Source organism: Platalea leucorodia (genome assembly GCF_965183815.1).
Source record: "Platalea leucorodia genome assembly, chromosome: 4".
NCBI lineage: Eukaryota > Metazoa > Chordata > Aves > Pelecaniformes > Threskiornithidae > Platalea > Platalea leucorodia.
Genome location: NC_138826.1, coordinates 31,322,090 through 31,340,971, shown reverse-complemented (window position 1 = coordinate 31,340,971; position 18,882 = coordinate 31,322,090). Strand labels below are relative to the sequence as shown.

Below are 18,882 nucleotides of genomic sequence, written 5' to 3'. Positions count from 1 at the left end.
GGGGAAGGTATTTCTTCCTGATCACTTCTCTGCTTATAGACAGTAAGAAATAATGGCAAGCTGGACTAATTGCATTATTGGATAGACATTTAGTCTTTTAAATCCAAAGCAGTAATGACCTGTCTGAAGACGTGCTGAGGTAAGAAGCCTTCTGGAAAGATGTTACTCCCTGTTAAAGATGGAATAAGAAAAACTGTGTAGCTTTGCTTAGGAAAAACAATGTGCAGTGAGGTTGGGATAAAGCAGAATCTCAGAGCAGAGACAAGACCCAGGACCCCCAGCTCCAAACAGGGAGTGGGGCCAGGCGCCCTCCAGACACTGCTAGCCCCCTCTCTCAGCAGCTTTTCCAACTGTGAAATTGCAACGTTAATACTTCATTACCATCTGTTCCTTTCAGACATGTTGAGGTGATTAATTTGTCTTCTTAAGCCCCTTGAAAATGAAAGCAGTCTATTAGTGCTAAGTAATACTGTTAATTGACAAGAGAGAAGGAGGCAGCATGTGGGTTTACGAGTTGGAAATAAATAATTCTAATTAACTCCTATGGTACCAGTTAAATAACTTGGTGGGACTTGCTGTGTCAGTCACTTGTGTCTTTTCCTTTCAGGGGACTTTAGGACTCTAAGAGTGAAGTGAGTTTTGGTTTCTAAGTTCTATTTCTTTTCCCTCTGTTCAGAACTATGGATCTGAAAAGAAGAACACAACGTGCCTATTGAGCTTTTTTCCAAAGCCTTGTTGTTTACACAGGTCACAAGATCCAGCTGGCCCTCTGCAAATAAAGAGAATCTAATGCCTGTGAGCCCGTGCATAGAGCCCTGGGCTGCTCGTGTCTGCAAGTCCTGCGTGCCTGCTGAGGGAGGGAGCTGTGCTGTGTTCTGCTGATGTTACAGTCCGGGGTATCCCACTCCCTTGCCCTTCTACAGCAGGTAACTCTACAGAGCCATGCGGTTTATAAAGGGCAAGAGATGGGTGACATGTGGGTTGTTCCTTTTCTCGCTCAAAAAGAAACTTGCAGCCAAAAATTCTGCCCACTACAAAGATGGGTGTGCTCCTTTTTCACCTCTGCAAGCTGGAACAAGCGTACCCGTTTTCTGTGGGGCAGCACCCCTGCCCTGAGCAAAACCAGTGCTGTGGAGCCATTTCTTCCTCTCGGAGCTCCTTCACAAGACTAAGCACGCAGTCGCTTGTGGCTTTTACTGCCCGTCTACATCAGCGAAGGGAATGGTGCATATCCTCTGCCACGGTCACTTGGATGTCCAGCTTCTATCTTTCTCAGGCTGCAGAAGTGCTGGGTCTTGAGCTGACAGCCATCACATGTATAAGGGCCAATGTGTTCAGATAGCAGAGTACTAAGCTGTAGCTTGTAAGTCTTTAGAAGCGTTAATCCTATCTAATATGTGACCTAAACAGATGTCATCTATCTTATTATCAGCCTTTCAATATACTACGGGCTACGCCACTCAGATAACATGTGAAGGAAGCTTAGAAAACAAAGCAGGGAAACACAAGGAAGGAAATGACACTGCAGGCCTGCATCCTCTTCCAGCCAGCTCCTGCTCGCTTGCGGGCAGAAAGGACAACTCCAGCAACAACGGTGTCGCAGGTGGCTCAGTGGCGTAAAGAAGGAGAGATTTTGTCCCCCATGGTGTTAAAGGTAGTGTAACATAACGAATCTGGGTCAAGAGCTTTCGTGAACTCCTGCTGGCCAGGATTACCTCTCCCAGCTCCACCTGGCGCTCAGCGGCTGGCACGCAGCCTGGCAGTACAGACCCACTCTTTCGCCCCTGCGTTTTCTGGTCCCTGCTCACCTCCCACAATTTTTACTGTAAACAGAGATGGGGTCACAGCTCCCTGCGCAGTGAATCTTGCCGAAACACCCTTCTGTTTGTGCTTTCCAGTGCGCAACCGCTGACGGGCAGCTCTTCGCAGTGCGTGAAGCACACAGAACCATCCAGGCTTGGAAGCCGTGATCTGACCTGCGCTGCACTTCCCTGACAGCAACGGCAGGAGCTGGCTTTTCTGGTCCTTCCCCTGCCACAGACACAACGCTCTCAGTAATGACACATGCATAAAAAGTCAGTCCTTTCATCTCCTCTGATTGCTTTTTGCAATGGTTGTAGACAATTTGCTTACCCTGCCGCTGGCTGCAGTGCAAACTGCTTCACCCCAGATTGGGACTGAGCAGAAATGCCTGCATGTAGGTAAGTTTAATGCTGTCTTGTGTTCACGTTGTCTGGAAAACCCTACAAATGCCATTGCCTCAGAGAATCCAATTTTAGGAAAGCCTGTACGTTAATTTGAATTCACGGTGTGATGGGTTATGTTGTAATTTCTTCCTTGCTTTCACAGTGATCTGTGTTTGCTAAACGTTATGCTTTTTTCAGTATCGGCCTCAGTCTAACAGTAGAATTAGGGGTTAATTTAGTGCTGCGCTGCTGTAGCTGCTTTCTTAAAAAGGACCTTGAAAAAACGTGAGACAAGTGTTTCTGAGAAAGCAGAAGAGACCTGTTTAGACTGTGTGACGCCTGTTGTTCAATAACCCACTTCTCCACTTAAATGAGAGCAAGCCCTAGAGCCATAACACAGCCTAGTTGTTAAAACAGCCCTTGTGCTTTAAGCCTGCACTGAGAGTCCTTTCCTGCTCCATTTTGCCTGGAATTTGTGTGTATGTGTATATATACGTGGAGAAAAAATGTTCACAATGTTTAGTGACCAAAATCACACAGCTATTTCACTACAGGCTGAATCTATGTTTGTGACAGAACAAGTTTTCTGAAGTAGATTGAAGCTTTGTAAAAATAGCTTTAGGTTTGTTAAAATTGTTTGAAATTATACGCTGCTTACATGCCTCCCTCCCTCCTAGCGTGAGCCCTTCGGTGCTGTGCCTGGGCGCTGAAGCCGAGACCTTGCCTGGGCTGCAGAAAGTGGGGACGTGCGTCTCCTCTGCTTTCGTCTCCCCGGAGGCCCGTCCCTCCTGTTTGAATACAGGGGTTTGTGGTGGGGCCAGCACCCCACCTGGGTCACCACGTCGGCGCCTTCCCCACGCGTTTTCTCCTCCTTAGGTTCTTAGAGTTTTTTGTTATTTCTCTCATAGAAAAATGGAATATCTGGGTATTATATGCCTTTATACAGAATAAAGTACTCCTCTCTATTGGGGCTATTAAATTTGGAGGGTCCTACCCTGTGCCAGACACCAGCTCTTTCCTGTATCACTTTCCCACCTTTTAGCATCGCAGAAGCCAACTGTCTTTTGCCGAAGATGATTAATAATAACGTTGCCTAGTTTAAGCTCATCTCCTCAACCCTGTGGTAACAAGCAAGAGGTAATGAACAATCTGGAGAAATACATTGTGCAGGATCAAGTGCTTTTTGTTTGTTTGTTTTCTAATTCAAATGCAAAGCAAGTCTCTGGGCATAAATAGTTTTTTGGAGATAATATCTTGAAATCCACTCAAACTTGGTTTCATGCCCAGTTATTGAACACCGACTGCTTTCCACTAGCCTGCATCTGAGCTATCCTCCAAGCAGCCAAATGCAAAGCGGCTGCCCTGGCCCAAAAGCCAGTCACTTGCAGGCTGAGAGGCATGGGGCTTTAACCCCGAAACCCAGCTCTTCAGGAAACCACAGGTCTCTGAAATTTTAGCATTGAGCTCTACATTTGCATGGGAAACTTTTCCATTGATGTTCTGATTTCTTAAATTTACAGCAGTTTTAACATCCCAAGTGCGCGAAGCAGTTATTCAAAATATGACTGTGTGGTGTATGCCCGTGACTAAGGATTTATGTCCACTGTTGGGATGTGACTTTGCTTATTGAATGTATTTCTCTGCATATTGTAGACTGATCAGCAAACTATGGCAGAGGGTATTTTCAGCCAAACACTGCAGGGAGAGTTATATCAGGCACTGAAGCAAAGCCACACGCCTGGCCTTGGCAAGTCTCATTACAGGTATGCACAGCCTTTATGACAATTTTTCAGTGACACGAATATTGATGTCTTGGAAGAGGTTGCTGATGAAGTCAGTAACGCACTTACTGACAAATAATACTTTGCGTTGGCACGTTTTTGCGCAGCTATTGGGCCATCGCTGCTGTCATTGAAGATGTGGTCAAACCTATTGTGACCCACAAAATATACATGGGCATTCCTCTCGTTTGTAAAGCACGTGTGAGCTACAGTACCTATCTGTCATGTCCGAACTGAGTGTGCTTTCCACTTGATAGGTGGGAAGACATTTAATTTCCATTCATCAAAGGATCTCCTGTTTCTGCAAAAGGATACGGGCATATGAAGTGGTTGCTGTTTGAGATGCACCTACCGGCTGAAGGTTTGGAGGGTTCCAGGAGGGAAAAATGAATAAGGAAAAAAATTGATGAGGATTAAAATGGTCATACCCATGGTTTTGTTTTAGAGAATGTGTGGGACCCTTAGGAAAACCTACTTGCCTAGGCATCTATCACACAAAAGATGCTGTGTTGACAAACATCTGAATGTTTGGGTATGTGCTGACCAACTTGTCTGTGCATAGGGTATGGAGTCCTAATACCTTCATTGCATACATGATGAAGTAGTACATTAATGAAGGTATTTCCCTCTACAATTGCTAGTAACCCCTGTTGCAGAAGAGACAGCATTTCTGTTGTCACAAGTTAAATCTGTCCCTTTTCTCTGTCCCTCTACTCAAGGATGACACTTCTTTGGTTAAAACTTCTGTTGTTATTTTTTGCATTGATAGGTTTGGACCACAACAAGTAAGAGATTTGTTCACGCCTGTGGCGGGTGCCTTATTCACAGACACTGGGTTCTCATTGCAGCCCATTGCTTCCAGAAGCAAGTTCTGCCTTTGGTGAGACTTCCTGGAGAAGCTACAGAAAAACTTTCTGGGAACCTCTTTAAATGAAAGATGCATGTGGAGTTAGGTGTATTCTGCACTTCTGTTTCATGTGAAGTGGGATAGACTATATGTGGGACAGATGAATAGACAGTAATTTAAAAAAGGTTGCAGAAATGAGAAATCCTTAAACTAGAGGAAGAAAAAAGGCCGAGCGCAGGGTGCAGGAAAAGGTTATTAAAACATCTGTTTACGGTCCATATATGAAACCATTTGTGTGGGAGTTCAAAAATATTTAGTTTATCTCTGGCATTGAAGTAGCTCGACACAAAAAGCAAAGATTCAAGGCAAGTAAATACAGCGCAGAGAGCTTTGAAAATCCCCTGCAGGGAAGTAAAGCCTTGGGCTTAAGCACAACAGACAGATGCCCCGCTCGGCTCCTTGGGTGGGTTGGTGGCTGCGAGGTCGGCCTCCGGCCATGGGCGGGATGAGCTCTGGGGGATGGCTGGGGAGGGGTCTGGCGTGCAGCTGCGGGACCGAGTGCCAGGTCACGGCAAGCCTGGAAGGGGACCAAGGACAGACGTCAGAGAGGATATGCAGGAGAAAGGGCCGCGCGGTTGGGTTGGCAGGGACAAAGAGAAAACAGCCTGCTGCCAGCAGCAGAGCTTGAAGCAACTGGCGATTCCCCTGAGAACTGCGTGAATTTCCCTGATGCCTACAATGATGCCTCTTCTATAATTCCATACTCCGCTTTGGGACCATTGCTGTCTCTGAGAGGAGCCACTGTCAGCTTGTTGGTCTGCCTTGGCACCTGGTTTCACCTCCAGCTGTGCTGTGCATGCTGGGCCGCTGCCAGTGTGCTGCGCTGCTTTATTTCCCTTTTAAAAGGCAGCGATGTGCTGCTTAACTGCGTGGTAGAGTTGCAGAACAGGTAAATTACATTATGGGGCGTTAAACATAGAAGTTAACGCAACTGATTCTCTTCAACTAAATTATTGCAGTTATTGAAAGAGGAATGGTCTAAACAGGAACCAGAAACATTCTTTAAGAACATGTGCATAAACCCCATAAAATTTGCTATGAAATCATTGCAGCAGAGAACATTCTTCAAGTTCTTTGTGTTTTGGGTGGCAGGGAGTAGTAGAGTTTGGCAGGCCAATACCCAAGAACTGCAGGAAAACCTTCCACTTCTATATCGAGGCTCCTGTTTCAAGAGGTTGTGGAGGGCTGAATCCCACCCTGCCCTTTATTCTCACGCTGCAGCCGAGCAAGGAAGAAGTCTTTGAGCATAAAAAGAGGGTCATTAAGCACTTTTGCCGAATCAAGGCAAAGCCAAGTGGTGGCTTGTCAGGAAGGATGGGCTTTATGGTGCAGGACTACATGTGTGATTCCCATTCGGCAAGAAGTAGTACTGAATTTTGGGTACAGGAGCACATTATGCAGTGTCATACACTTCCCAAGGGAAAAGTCGCATGCATTAATCCTCATTAACTATCTTTGACGTGTATGTAGATCCCTTTTATGCACCCAAAATGCTTCTCTTTGTACTTTGGTTGGGTGCTTACTGTCAATACTGATACACAGTTTTATCCAGCACTGAGGAGGAACACAGTACCTAAGCCTCCATCTTTGCTACTGTTTGAACATGAGGCGATCATCTTGTTTATTTTTCCACAAAATTGCATCTCTACCCAACCTTTTGCCCCTATTTTAGCAGACTACTAATTTGCCCTTTGCTTAGGCTAATGCCATTCTACATTTCAATTTTTGATCCGCTATGTAGGTTTGGGCAAAACGGCACATCTGGTGTGGCTAAGGGAATGGCAGAGGGAGGAGCAGCGTGTACTGCCATCAGTGGTGGGAGGAAAGAGCCCATTAAAAATATGTGTATGGTTCCTTATTCTGAAATTCTTCTAGGGCTGAGATGGAAGCTGTATCTGACTGGCGAATCCTCCTAGGAATGCATAACCTTAGCCACAATGAATCCACACAAAGAGTGTACTGCAAATCTACCAGCGTGAGTGGTTCCACGAAAACCACTCAAACCATTTGGATTATGACATTGCCTTGGCCAAGCCTATGGAAGACATAACAGCAAACCGCTTCGTCCGCTGTGCCTGCCTGCCTGCCTCTTTACCTGGGACAGTCCTGCTGGGTAACTGGGTGGGGGGCCACAAGAGGTATATGAGCACTGCTGGTTTTCAAGGTCAGACAGGGCCGGCATTATTTTCTCTGAAATCCAAATACACAGAGAAGGATTATATAGCACAGCCTCTGTCTCCTACATGTTTAGAAGAAGCAGCCAAATACCTGAAATGCAGGTTCCTAGGGTAACAGCACATCTGGGATTCGGTGGCTGACTTCCACTCTCTCTTACGTCAACGCTGAACTATTTGTACTCTGGCTGCAGCCATGAGCCCTACCCACAAGTAAGATCCCGTTCAGAAGAGCAGCTCCTTGGTCTGTGCCCAGAGGAGCTCCTGTGTGTAGGAGATGGTACCCAGCTACCACACGTATGCAGAGCTGCGCGGCTACTTGGGTTTCCCTTTGAAGTCCTTTCTCTCTGTTAATGTATGTTTTAAGCGCTGTGCAAACACCTACGAAAGGCAGCGCTTCACAGACATGCGTTCTTGGAGGTGCTGGCTGGGTGGTCCTGCAAAGGCTGGGATGTCCCTGCCTTGAGCAGCTAAAAGCACGGGCAGCAGCAGTGCAACCCTCCAGAATAGTACCCGGATCCTTTTCCCAGCTGAAAACTGTGATGGCAGGTATTAGGAAAGGTTCTGCTCTGCTTCACGCCTGGGGCAAGACACAAACGAAAAAAGGTACTGTGTAAAGCCGGCCGCTGCGCCGGGCGTGTTGTGATTCACGGTTTTGGGCTGGTTTGCGGAAGAGCATCCCCCGCCGCTTCTCTCCGCCGCTCTGCTTCCGCGCTGCCGGGTTCCGCGCCCCCCGGCCCCGCGGGGTCCGCCCGCAGCCCGCAGCCCCCCCCGGCCCCGCGGGGTCCGCCCGCAGCCCCCCCCGGCCCCGCGGGGTCCGCCCGCAGCCCGCCCCGCCCCGCCCCGGCCCTCCGCTCCCTCCCCCGCCGCCACGGCGGCGCCGACGGCCGCCCGGCCCCGCAGCCGCTCCGCCGCGCCGCCAGGGGGCGGGCGGGGCAGCGCGGGGGCGGCGCTCTCGCGAGAGCGGCCGTTGGTCGCCGGGCAGCTACGGCGGCGCTGGGCCGAGGGGAGAGCGCTGCGCTCCGTGCCGGTAAGCGAGGGCCTGGCCGGGGGCCGCGGCCGCTGTGGCGGCGGGGGGGCGGGTGACAGGGCCGGGGTGACAGGGCCGGGGTCCCCCGCGGGCCGGGCGGGCGGCGGTGGCGCGCAGTGAGTGTGTGTGTGTGTGGGGGGGGGTACACGCGTTGCCCTGCGGCGGGGGAGGCGATGTGCCGTTAATTTCTGTGAGGGTTTTCCCTCGGCCGTCCCGGCGCCGCCGCCCGCTTCAGGCTGATGGAAGGGAAACGCGCGTCCTGGTCGCTCAGAAGGTGGTGGCTGCACCCCCGCGTGTCGTGGCGCTGCGAGGCCGGGTTTCCGCGCAGGGCGTGCGGGCGGGCGCGCAAAGGCGGCGGAGCGCCGCCGGGTCCGGTGTGCCGGGTGCTGCCGGGGTCCCGCCGCCCTGCGCCGGGAGGGGAGGCGTCCCGCGGGCCGGGCGGGCCCGGCGACCCTCCTCGGGTGGGGCCCGGCGACCCTCCTCGGGTGGGCCCGACCCAGGAGCGATCAGCTGAACGTCGCTCGGGCGGCCCGGCGTGGGTCGGGCAGGTCAGTCAGGAAATTACAGTTCTGTGTTGCAGGGCTAGCATTGATCGAATAGCAAGGCCGTAGGGTTTGTTTTTTTTTTTTTTTTACTGATCTCGCATTCTTTTTGTGCCCGTGGGAAGTTAAGCTGCTGGCACTCCTAAAGTCATCTCACTCCTTAGCTGAAAAATCAAAATCTCTTGTCAGCAGCTGTGCTTTTCAAAGGTTGCATAAGCAGCAACAATGTGAGTTAGAAACAATGAGGGGTTGTGGTGCACCGTGTTTGCTGAAAGTTTGGGAAACATCTGTCGTTAGGTAGGGGCTAAGAAATTTCAGCCAGAGCTTTCAGGGATTTTGTTAGTCATTCTTTCAGCATTAAACTCGGTATTTCTGGTTGGGACTACAGGGAAAAGCTGACAGAGGAACAAAATTGTCTTCCACTGAGGTTTTAGGTACAGTATGCAGTCACGGGAGGGGAAAAAAAGCTGACAGTCATTTAAAAAGTACCGTTCATAACTCTGCAAGTGCATAACGTTGAATTGATGGATATACAAGGAGCGTGGCAATGCTATTTTTGGGGCCATATGCTTCAAGCAGAGCAAGGGATTTGTCAGCTGTTTTCCAAAGGGTTTTAAATGCAAAAGTCTGAAAGATGGTTGTGTTGTAACGTAAAATCTGTGTAAAGATAACAGCGTCTTTTCCACTCTGTGATATCTACTTTGGTCTTGTATGTAATTATGGCATAATGATTTCAGGCCTTCATATTCAGATATTTTGGGATTTTACTTATGTGCCTGCTGTGCTGTACTTAAAAAATATATTAACGATCGATGGAATAAAATGATGATCAGACTTCTTGTCTCGGCTGCGCTGGTGACTTGCAACAGAACCAGCTCTTGTGAAGATGCCTCGGTTCACGCGCTTTGTGCACCGGCCAGGCTCTGCCAGGGCTAAAATAGACTGAAAGGGCAGTTGTGTGTGTTCAGGTTTGTGGCACAGATCCAATACAGTGCAGGTAGGTAAAACGTACTTGAATTTTAGAAAATGTATTACCTGAAACTTTTTAAATTGTTATTCCTTCAGGTGTCAATTTCACATTCTCTGTTACTCAGAGAACTGTTGGAGGTCATTTTTTCTGCATGTGGCTTGTGACTTCTAAATAATGGTGATACACGCTTGTTTTGGAGTAAAATAATTGCTGCCAGCAGAGGCTCCACGCAGATATTGGCTCGCGATGTTGATGCTGTACTGTATAAAATGCTTGTTATATTTGGATGTAAATGGAAATTTCTGAGATTCGTCTCGTGTACTTAGAGTACTTCACTCCCTGACCACAACTCCCACGTAACTAATCTGGGACAGTTACTTAAGAGGAACTACTGTTTTTTGGTGGGGTAAAATGGAAATGAAGGATTTCAGTTCAGACAAGCCAGCTGGCTTAAAACCACATGAGGTCAGGTCGGAACAGCCTTGTCCGGCCAACTGAAAGGAGTCGTTGCACATTTATAAATAGAGTCTGTTCGACGTGAGGTTTTGTTCCCTTCAGAAGCCTTTCCCCAGCACAGGCTGGCAGGGGCATCTTTGTGATGTTATTCAACACCAGCTTGAAATGGAAAACAATGATCTTCGGCAGCGGGGATGGTTGTGCTGAAAGTGAAAGGCTGGTAAAACCAGTTTTCTGCTGGCCTGTTAGCAGATTGCGTAGGTGGGGAAGGGTTGTGCCCTCCTCTGCTCCCCAGCCACGTGATAATTCATTAAAAATCTAAAAAAATGGGGTTTGTCCAGCAGTTTCTGACCTACAAATAAAAGCAAAAGAGGCAAATGTGGGAAGTACCACCTCAGGGCGGAGGCAGGCAGCCTGTAGGAGATGGGAGATTATACACAGCACTAGAAGTCCTGCTGTGACCAGAAGTTTTGTCTGCAGGGTCTTTGCAGTGACAGCCCTTAGGTGAGGCCTTTGGGTGTTAATAGAAAGAGCCAAAAATCTGTCTGTGATGACTGGTAGTTATTTTGCGATTAGGAACAACAATGTTATCTTCCAGCCTCATTTGGGCAGTTCTTTTTGTTTCATAGCTATAACGTTTTTACATGCAAGCCTGCACATGTGCTTTCCTCATCTGCGTGAGAAACTGTGGAAGCAAGAGTAGAGGTGATAAAAACTGTGTATTTCAGTCCCTCCAGGAGTTAACCGGGTTGTTATCAGCGGGGTTTCTGGAACTTCACAGCTGCAGCGCTGGGCCGGGGGCCTCTCGCTGCCGGGGTTTGTGCGCGGCCGGGGGGCAGGCGTAGTTTGGCCGCCGGGCGGGCTGGCAGCCCCGGCAGCAGCCGCTGCCCGACGCCTCAGCGCCCGGGCCCGCTTCGCCGCCTTTGGGAGCAGGAACAGGCGCGTTGCCACACCGCTGGAGTTGCAAGAAATCGTGGTTTTGTTGCAGAACTTTGTGGGTTTGCGGTTTAAACTGCCAGTGGGGTGCTAGGAGGCGTTCGGTATTTTAGATGAGAGGACGGGTGAGGGGAGGGAGGGGAGCGCGGCTGGCGCTGCCCCCCCCCCCCTCCGCCGGGCAGGGGCGAAATGGCCGCGCCTCGGCCCGATCCCCGCCCTGCAGAAAGGCCCCCGGTCCGGACCAGCGCGCTGCAACGCGGCACCCCGCCGGCCGCCCCCGGCCCGGCCCCCCCGCGCCCCCGGGGCGGTGCCGGCGGCTCCCCCGGGCGCTGCCGACGTGCGGCCGCGGGGCGGGGCGCGGGCTGGCCGCCCCGATAAGGCGCGGGGCTGCTTCCCCTCCCGCCCCGGCTGCCCGCGCCGCGCCGCCCGCCGGCTTCGCCCCCCGCCTGCGGCTGGGGCGGGGCGCGTCCGCCCCGGCGGGCCAGGACTCGGAGCGGAATTTGCAGCGGGGCTGAAACAGTTGCGTGTGACTGTTTCAGGGCGCTTTGGAGTCCGTGCTGCTGCGGAATGGAAGGTTGAAAATGGAAACAGCTTTATAAGCAGGACACTGCTGAATTGCTTTCCTCGCCCGGAAAGTAAGTGCTGCTGGGGGAGGGGGGCATCCCGTGACGCAAATAGAGCCGTGGTGGGATACCTCCCTGGGGTTGGAAACAGTTCGGTGACGTGGAAATTGGCAAAAATGGTGACTCTGTGTTGCAACCACGTATCCCGTGCAGAAGTAATTATGTTTTGTTGCTGTTGAACCTAAGTGTATGATCTCGGTTATTTCAGAGCGGGGGACCTGAAAATGTCTTAAACTCCTAGTGCTATTTGGAGATAATTGGGAAGCAAGGAAATAGGTGGTTATCCCCGCTTGTTTTTGTTAGAGGCTTGCAGAAATTGAAAAGAAGGATGGATTGACTCTCATCCTCAACGGTAATGTTAGTTTTATTGGCTGATTTTTGACAAAGCATAAGAACAGCCATTTTACAACAGCTGGCTGGCTGGAGGAAAGCAGCATTGATTCTCTCTGTATACGTTTTGGAGAGAGACTCTTGCAAGCAAATGAAAAACCGGAAAAGCAACAAACGCAAGTATTTTCAGAGATCATTAGAGGAGCATGTGTAAGTTTCTTAAGTTTGACTGTGCCAGTACGAAGTTGCTAATGCAAAGTGTGAAAAAGTTGCATTTCTTCAGGCATTGAGCCCAATTTTCTAGTGGCATAAATTCAGAAAACAAGTAAATGGCAATGCAGCGTACTTTGGACTTGCCATTTGTAGATACACAGCTTAACATAATTTTCACAAAACTCTTAAGTACATTATGCACTGTGCGAGCAAACATGGCAGTTACATGTAGCCTTTCAGACTTTGACACGGTTGTTACGTAAGGGTATGATGAATGAAATAATAAGGAACAATATGATTTTTTTTGTTGTTGTTGTTTACTTTTGAGTATAGGATAGCTTTTAATATACCTAACATCCTTATCTTCTTGGCTGGCTATATCTCTGCCTTTGCAGTAAAACTTTTAGGTAACATCTGAGAGCTAGGGCTCCCACTTATGTTTTCCTGTAGGTTGTACATGAGAGAGTTGACAAGCAGGATAAAATCTAAGGGGTGTTTTGAAGAGAAAGCTTACTTTTTGCTGAACATCACTAGCAAGGTGAAAATCATGAAACCTTACGGAGTTGAACCTGTGAATGAATTAGAGTATGCAAATACGAGGACAAAACTGGCATTCATAGCACAGAATGGAGAATGATGTATTTTGGACTTCTGCACCCTGTCTAATTTGGTGTAGAATTAACATAAGCTTAAAAAATAAATTCAAGTTCACTTCTCTTGTAGTTGTGCTCTGTGCTTCCTAGAAGGTGAGATGTTATGGCGAGGATGGGATTGAGTTGCGTGCGGGGGCTTGGTGGGGCTTCTGTGCCTGCTCCGTGTCTCATGGCTGGGGGCACCTGGGAGACGGGAAGCCCGTGGTGTGGAGGGAACCGAGGGAGATGCAGCCTCTGCCGCTGCCTCACAGCCAACCTTGCTTTTTCTGTCAGCTTCCACTTGCGAACCTCTTCTAGCCCTCTGCTCTCTGAAGTACACAACTTATACGTATCAGGTGGGTCTTGGCTGTAGAAGGATTTTTGGGTTACGGTTTATATGGTCATGGGGCTTGGAAATTGCAGACTAAATAGCCGCTCAGTAACACAAGCTCTGTGGTCATCTCGTCATATTCAAAATACTCTTTTTAGTTCTCTCCAGAGGAGTGGTAAAATCTATGAAATATTTAGATTGGCACATGTGTACACTTTAATTAATTCTGCTGGGAATTTCCATAGCTGTCATTGCTGAAGACTTGTTTTAAATAGAACATTTACTACATATCTTTAGTTAGTGCTTCAGGAATCCCATGAAACTGACAGGAGAAATGAAACTCTTTGGTCACAAAATACCCACCGCTTAGAAAAAATGCTTATATCGATGCTTCCCATTTTTACTAAAAATCCATATTTAGTTTTTTTCCCTTACTTGCAGAATCCTTACCAGTGTACGTTCTGTAGAAATGTTGTATTTGAGCCCCTTTTACTTGAGGATATGTTGAAGCTGAGTAAGTTACTGTGGCTGTGACCACAACAAAAATAATGGGCAGCTGCTCTAAGTTTCAGCCTTTGCAGCTTAGTAAAGAGCGATCTGTGTGTCAACACTTGGTTTTTCAGTTGATCAAACTGTATTAGAATTTTCTCATTTATGGGAGCCAGTTCATTTGCCTGCAGCTGAAAAAAGGGTGACTGAAACAGTTCCTGCCCCTGGCCGGGCCATTCTCCCCCAGCTCCAGCAGAGCTGCTGAACCTTGCCTGAATCAGCCTTCAGCTGCTGGAATTTGCTGGCTAGACATAAAAGCCAGAGGAAGGTGAATGGCAGGGGAGGATTGACTAAGCTCCTGTGGTTGAAGCTGTTGTCAAATATCTGTTGGTTTTCCTGCGATTGTGCAAATTCCGTGGGCCGGGTGTTTGAGAGACCATTGTCGCTCCTGGATAAAGCTTTATCTATGTTTAGAAAACTTGCATCGGTGTAGGGTTTTAGGGAGTTTTTTTGTCACCTTCATAGTGAAGTAGAGCAGATGGTTCTTCATATGATGCCCTTCCTCTTCTGTTACAGAGGAATAGAAACTATTAAGAAATTGTTTTTCCTTGTGTTTTAGGAACACTTCAAGAATGAGTCCACCACAAGATAGAAACAGAAATTCCTGTGGCAGTGAGCCTCTGGCAAAGTGCCTTCAAGCAAAGAAGGACTTGGAAACGGCTATATCTGGAATTGTCAAAGCTGAACAACAGATTAAAGAGAACTGGCGGGAGGTAATTTTAAATTCTTTTTAAAAAATATTTTAATAACTAACATGACTTTAATGAGAGTTTTTATTATTCCAGGGTACTTTCTATTATGATGATGGTCTGAAATTTTCCTAGAGACTTGCAAGCATCTTGCTGTGTAATTTGGTCATGCTCTTGATAAAGGTATTCCTGTATTACTAGCTTAGGCACGCAGAATTTACTAAAGCCGTTGGCTGAAACATCAGAATAGAGAGATATTGCAAATAATATTGTTCTTTGATACTTCTTTAAAGGTAGCCTTGGAACTTTTAATAACTTGAGTCATGTGGTGCTGTGGGTGACTGTGGTTAGTTTTTGAGAAATAAATTGCTCCAAAAATACCACTTACCGGTGACAGATACTATTTTGTAATCAGCGCACGTATGCTTGTTCATACTCTTTGACAGATGTTCTAGAAATGGTCCATGTTACCTTACAGGTAAAAGCCAAGATTCACAGCCACATCAGCCGCCACCTGGAATGCCTGCGCAGCCGTGAAGTTTGGCTGTTCGAGCAGGTAGATCTCATTCAGCAGCTGAAAGAGGAGGCGTTGCAGCAGCAGGCGCAGCAGCTCTATTGGGTAAGATTTGGCTGTAAATTGTTGCACTGGCATTTTTAAGTAAACTTTGTCCTCGCAAGTATTTTCTCAATTTTAATCTTAGAAGCCAAAACAATAACATGTGTTTTGTCTTCCGTACAGTATTTGGGACAATTCAATTGCCTTATTCATCAGCTGGAACGCTCCTGTAGTAACGAACTAGCAAACCAGATTTCAGTTTGCCTGGAGAGGTAAATATATTTTATGATGCAAGTTAACCCAATTGGCATTTATTTTGTCTTAGGAATGTGATCTGATTTTTGATTCTAATAGAACTAATAATAGATCTAACTCACCGTTTCCACATTTTTAATGGTTCTTAGAAACAAGATCTTTAAAGCAGTCTGAGATATGATTCCTCTCATCTTTTTTTATCTTAGATTGAAAAAACAGGACTGTAACAAGCAGTGGAGGTACTCATTTGGGCAGATTATTTCAAATATTAGTTGTTGATGGCAATTGAAGTAAGAAGGAGAAACTTGTGTTTTGCTGGCTATTTATTCTGTTCTTCGTTTGTGGATAGGCATCTCTTTATTCTTATGGAAGTATTAAAAGTCTTTCTGTTACCTAATTAGTGCCAAGTCAGTTTGGAAGCCTTTTTATGAAATAATGGATTGATTCCCAAAACGTGACAGATGAAGATGATAGTTACAGAAAGAAAAAAATAAATATACAATTATCTTACTCTTTCAGACTGGAAAGTCTTACTCTTAAACCAGAGGAGTCTTCCATCCTGAATTTTGAGGCTGACACATCTTACCTTCGCCAGGCTATTACCTCATTTGGTTCAATTAAAACAATGGTAAGCACCAAGACTTTTGTGGGTTGGAATATTTGAAAAAAAATCTTTTTTTGAGGCAGTAGTGCGATATATTCCAAGTGATATTTCTACTTTTAGTTATAGCTTGAATGGATCTTGTGTACGAGTCATAGTTTTAGCTGTATAATTTATACATAGTGCTTTATGAACTATTGCATGTAGTTCTGATTTTGACCGAGCTTAGATCTAGTTACGTACGTGTTATTTTAATATATTTTGGCTGAGACTGAGGGAATGATGATTATATTCTTACTCTATTCCAGCAACTGAAAATTAATGTTATGGTTTTCTTTAGATACTAATAGTTATACATCGTATATGGCTTTCTGTGATATATATATTTTGGGATTCTTACGTAAGCAGTGTATCTCCTGTATTATTGGAGATAATTCTCTTAAAGGAAGTGGACTGAAGGTAGTATTTTTATAGTAAATCTTTCTCCATTCTGTTTTTAAATGTTGAGAAAATTGTTAGCCACAAAGAACTGACCAGTTGTAACTGTGCTTTACTTCTGCTTTGTTGTAGAATTCATCCTAGAAACGGGACAAAATTGAGATTTAAATTAACTTTTACTTTTCTTTCCTTACAGCAAACCTCAGAGAGAGAGAATACTTCTCCCTGGTTCCCAGGGCAGAATTGTGCCCTAATGAACTGTGAGCAGGTAAGATTAAGACTTGTATCTGTGAACGTTTAATTGTATTAAAGGGAAGAGGAGAACTCAAGCACAATACGTTAGCTTGCTTGAGCAATGACTTCTGTTTGTTAAGATGTTTGAGCAGCCACTAACAGTTGCTGTGGTGAGCATTAGTGATCTGATGTTTTAGCTGCTCCAGGAACAGACGTGCAAGAACATAGTATGAAAGTGAATTTGGAGTGTGACCGTCAGTCAGAATTTTGTAATTGAATATTCCTTGATGTTGCCAAGTCAGGACTTGGAACTGTCCAATTCCTTTTAATGCAGAAATTCATGGGAAATCTTATGTTGGGCTCTGCACAGGAAGAGAATCGGTGAATGAAGGTAGCAAATTAGTAACGAGGAGGGTTATGGCTGGGTTTGCGCTTATCAGAACTGTGCGTTATAGAAATTGTCACTTCCATTTCTTGTCATTTGCTCTCTGAAGAATGTGGGATCACAAAACAATCTATCAGTGCAGTGGCTTAAAGTCATACAGGCGATTGAAGATTTACTTTTTTCTTAATTGGAAGGGACTGGTTTTTCTCTTGGTTCAGAAATACTGATGCATGTTGAATGCCTGTTTTGATGTTCACCGTAGATTACCTCAGCAATTAGACTTTCTCGTAACGAAGAACATTCTTTCTCAGCAGAAAACATTGTATGGGACAGTGAGTGCCTCGCTTGCTGACTGGTTACTTGGAAGCAGACCTGTGGGTGTTTGCCAGGCTCCGTATGTTCCCAGCACCAATCTTGAAGAATGGGTTACACAAAAATGTGTGTCAGAGCCCAGCCAGGTAAACCTTTTATGCACTAACCTAGTTTTTAATAAAGATGGAAACACAGTATCTGATTGCAGGCGGAATGTGGTAGGAATTAAAGCTTCTGTAATTCTCTTCACTCTGCCTCATGTTCAACTAATACTTCTGTATTTACTGTCGGAATGCTCCAAGCTGTAACTGTGGAAGCAGTTACTGAACGTTGTCTTTTAGTGTTAATAGATGCGTTTCAATGTGTCTTTACTAGGATTTGAATTCTTCCAAAGTCTGCTATTTTGAGCAAGCCTGGGGAAATCTGAAAGATTTGGAAAACTGGCTCCTGCAGAATCAACAGCGTGATGTTCCTGGGAAGACAGACTCCCCTGGCCGCAAGGACTCCACCTCTACTTTCAACTCGTCCTTTTCCACTATTGAAAAGGTGGAGGAATTGGAATCCCTTGGACAAGAAGAGATGGACCTTTCTGACTGGCTGCTTACTCCTGACACAGAAAATGGAAGTAGTGCTTCAGATGAGAAATGGAAGTATGAATTTAAACCTTTTAGGGAAGAATTTAATTTCAATGATTGGCTCCTCAAAGCTGAAACATGTACCAGTTGTTGTGGCAGCCAGCTCAAAAGTGTGGAAATTGAGAACCTGGGAAATCTGAAGTGCCTGAATGAGCATCTTGACGGGAAGAAATCACCCACTACATCTGCTGTGAATGCTTGGCTTCTTCAGCATCCCCAGGCCCCATTTAAGGTGGAAGATGTGTGCAAAGCTAATGAGCTGTGTGCCAGCTTTTCGGAGTGTGTGTGTGATGAAAACTGTGGAAAAGAGGCTCTGTGTAGGTGGCTTCTGAAGAAAGAAGGGAAGGATAAAAACGGAGTTCCGGTCAGCCAGAAAGATGTACCAAGCCCTGAGCATGAGAAGACAAAGTCTGCTGCCAGCACCTGGCTTAACCCCGCACAGCAGCTCACAGGGGAACCCGTTAGTGCAGAGAAAGCGGATTATTCAGCAGAGATCGCAGAACCCTTGAAAGTATTGCTTGAAAGGCCTCTGACAAGCTGGCTAGCCAAGTCTGAGCAGAAACCAGAAAGTGCAGAAGAAAAGGCGAGTAGGGAAAAAGCAGATACTAGTTTCAAGAGCCCTTTCCTAGACCTCTTGGCTCCATTCCACCTCCCCTTGAACGTAAACAGTTGGGTGTTGACTTCAAACAACCCAGAAAATGCTAACCCGCCTCCAGCAGAAGATAAATGGCTTCTACGCAAGAAAGCACAAGTGAGCATGTTCATAAGTTTTTGTTACTGCTGTGTCTTAAGCCACTGTGCTGGGTTTATTGTTCTACTGAGTTTAATGCCTGCCTTCTCTTCCAAATTCATAGGTCTTCTGGATAATACTGACTGACAGTTTTTAGGTTTCCTAGCTCTTTTAATGTTTTCAGTGATTATTACGTAGTTACTTAATTAGATGAGGCCAGCATTTAACACAAAACAAGTTAATTTTGAAGTATAGCTAGTCTTACTAAATGAAGAAAGTGTTCATCTGCAAGACTCAAGTCAGTTTTCTTGTCTTTGTGAACACTCGACAGACTTTGAAGGTGCATGAGAATGTATTTATGTTTGGAGATCAGTAATTAAGGTGACT

General features: G+C 46.5%; 1 protein-coding gene across 6 annotated transcripts in view; it reads left to right on the top strand.

Annotated features, from left to right (window-relative positions):
* Nucleotides 1–7,995: 7,995 nt before the first annotated feature.
* NCOA4 (nuclear receptor coactivator 4) overlaps nucleotides 7,996–18,882 on the top strand; it is an 11,729-nt gene continuing 842 nt past the window's right edge. Inside the window, exons 1-9 of one of the 6 annotated variants that reach the window (XM_082310657.1) lie at nucleotides 8,002–8,078; nucleotides 11,522–11,617; nucleotides 14,220–14,373; nucleotides 14,828–14,968; nucleotides 15,089–15,177; nucleotides 15,680–15,788; nucleotides 16,396–16,467; nucleotides 17,130–17,276; nucleotides 17,506–18,516. In XM_082310657.1, the coding sequence (XP_082166783.1) occupies nucleotides 14,233–14,373; nucleotides 14,828–14,968; nucleotides 15,089–15,177; nucleotides 15,680–15,788; nucleotides 16,396–16,467; nucleotides 17,130–17,276; nucleotides 17,506–18,516 (1,710 nt within the window). In that variant the 5' untranslated portion in view covers nucleotides 8,002–8,078; nucleotides 11,522–11,617; nucleotides 14,220–14,232. Of the gene's footprint in view, nucleotides 8,079–11,398; nucleotides 11,618–13,074; nucleotides 13,137–14,219; nucleotides 14,374–14,445; nucleotides 14,533–14,827; nucleotides 14,969–15,088; nucleotides 15,178–15,679; nucleotides 15,789–16,395; nucleotides 16,468–17,129; nucleotides 17,277–17,505; nucleotides 18,517–18,882 lie in introns of those variants that run through there. The other 5 variants (XM_082310659.1, XM_082310658.1, XM_082310660.1 and 2 more) reach the window with 5 other exon arrangements.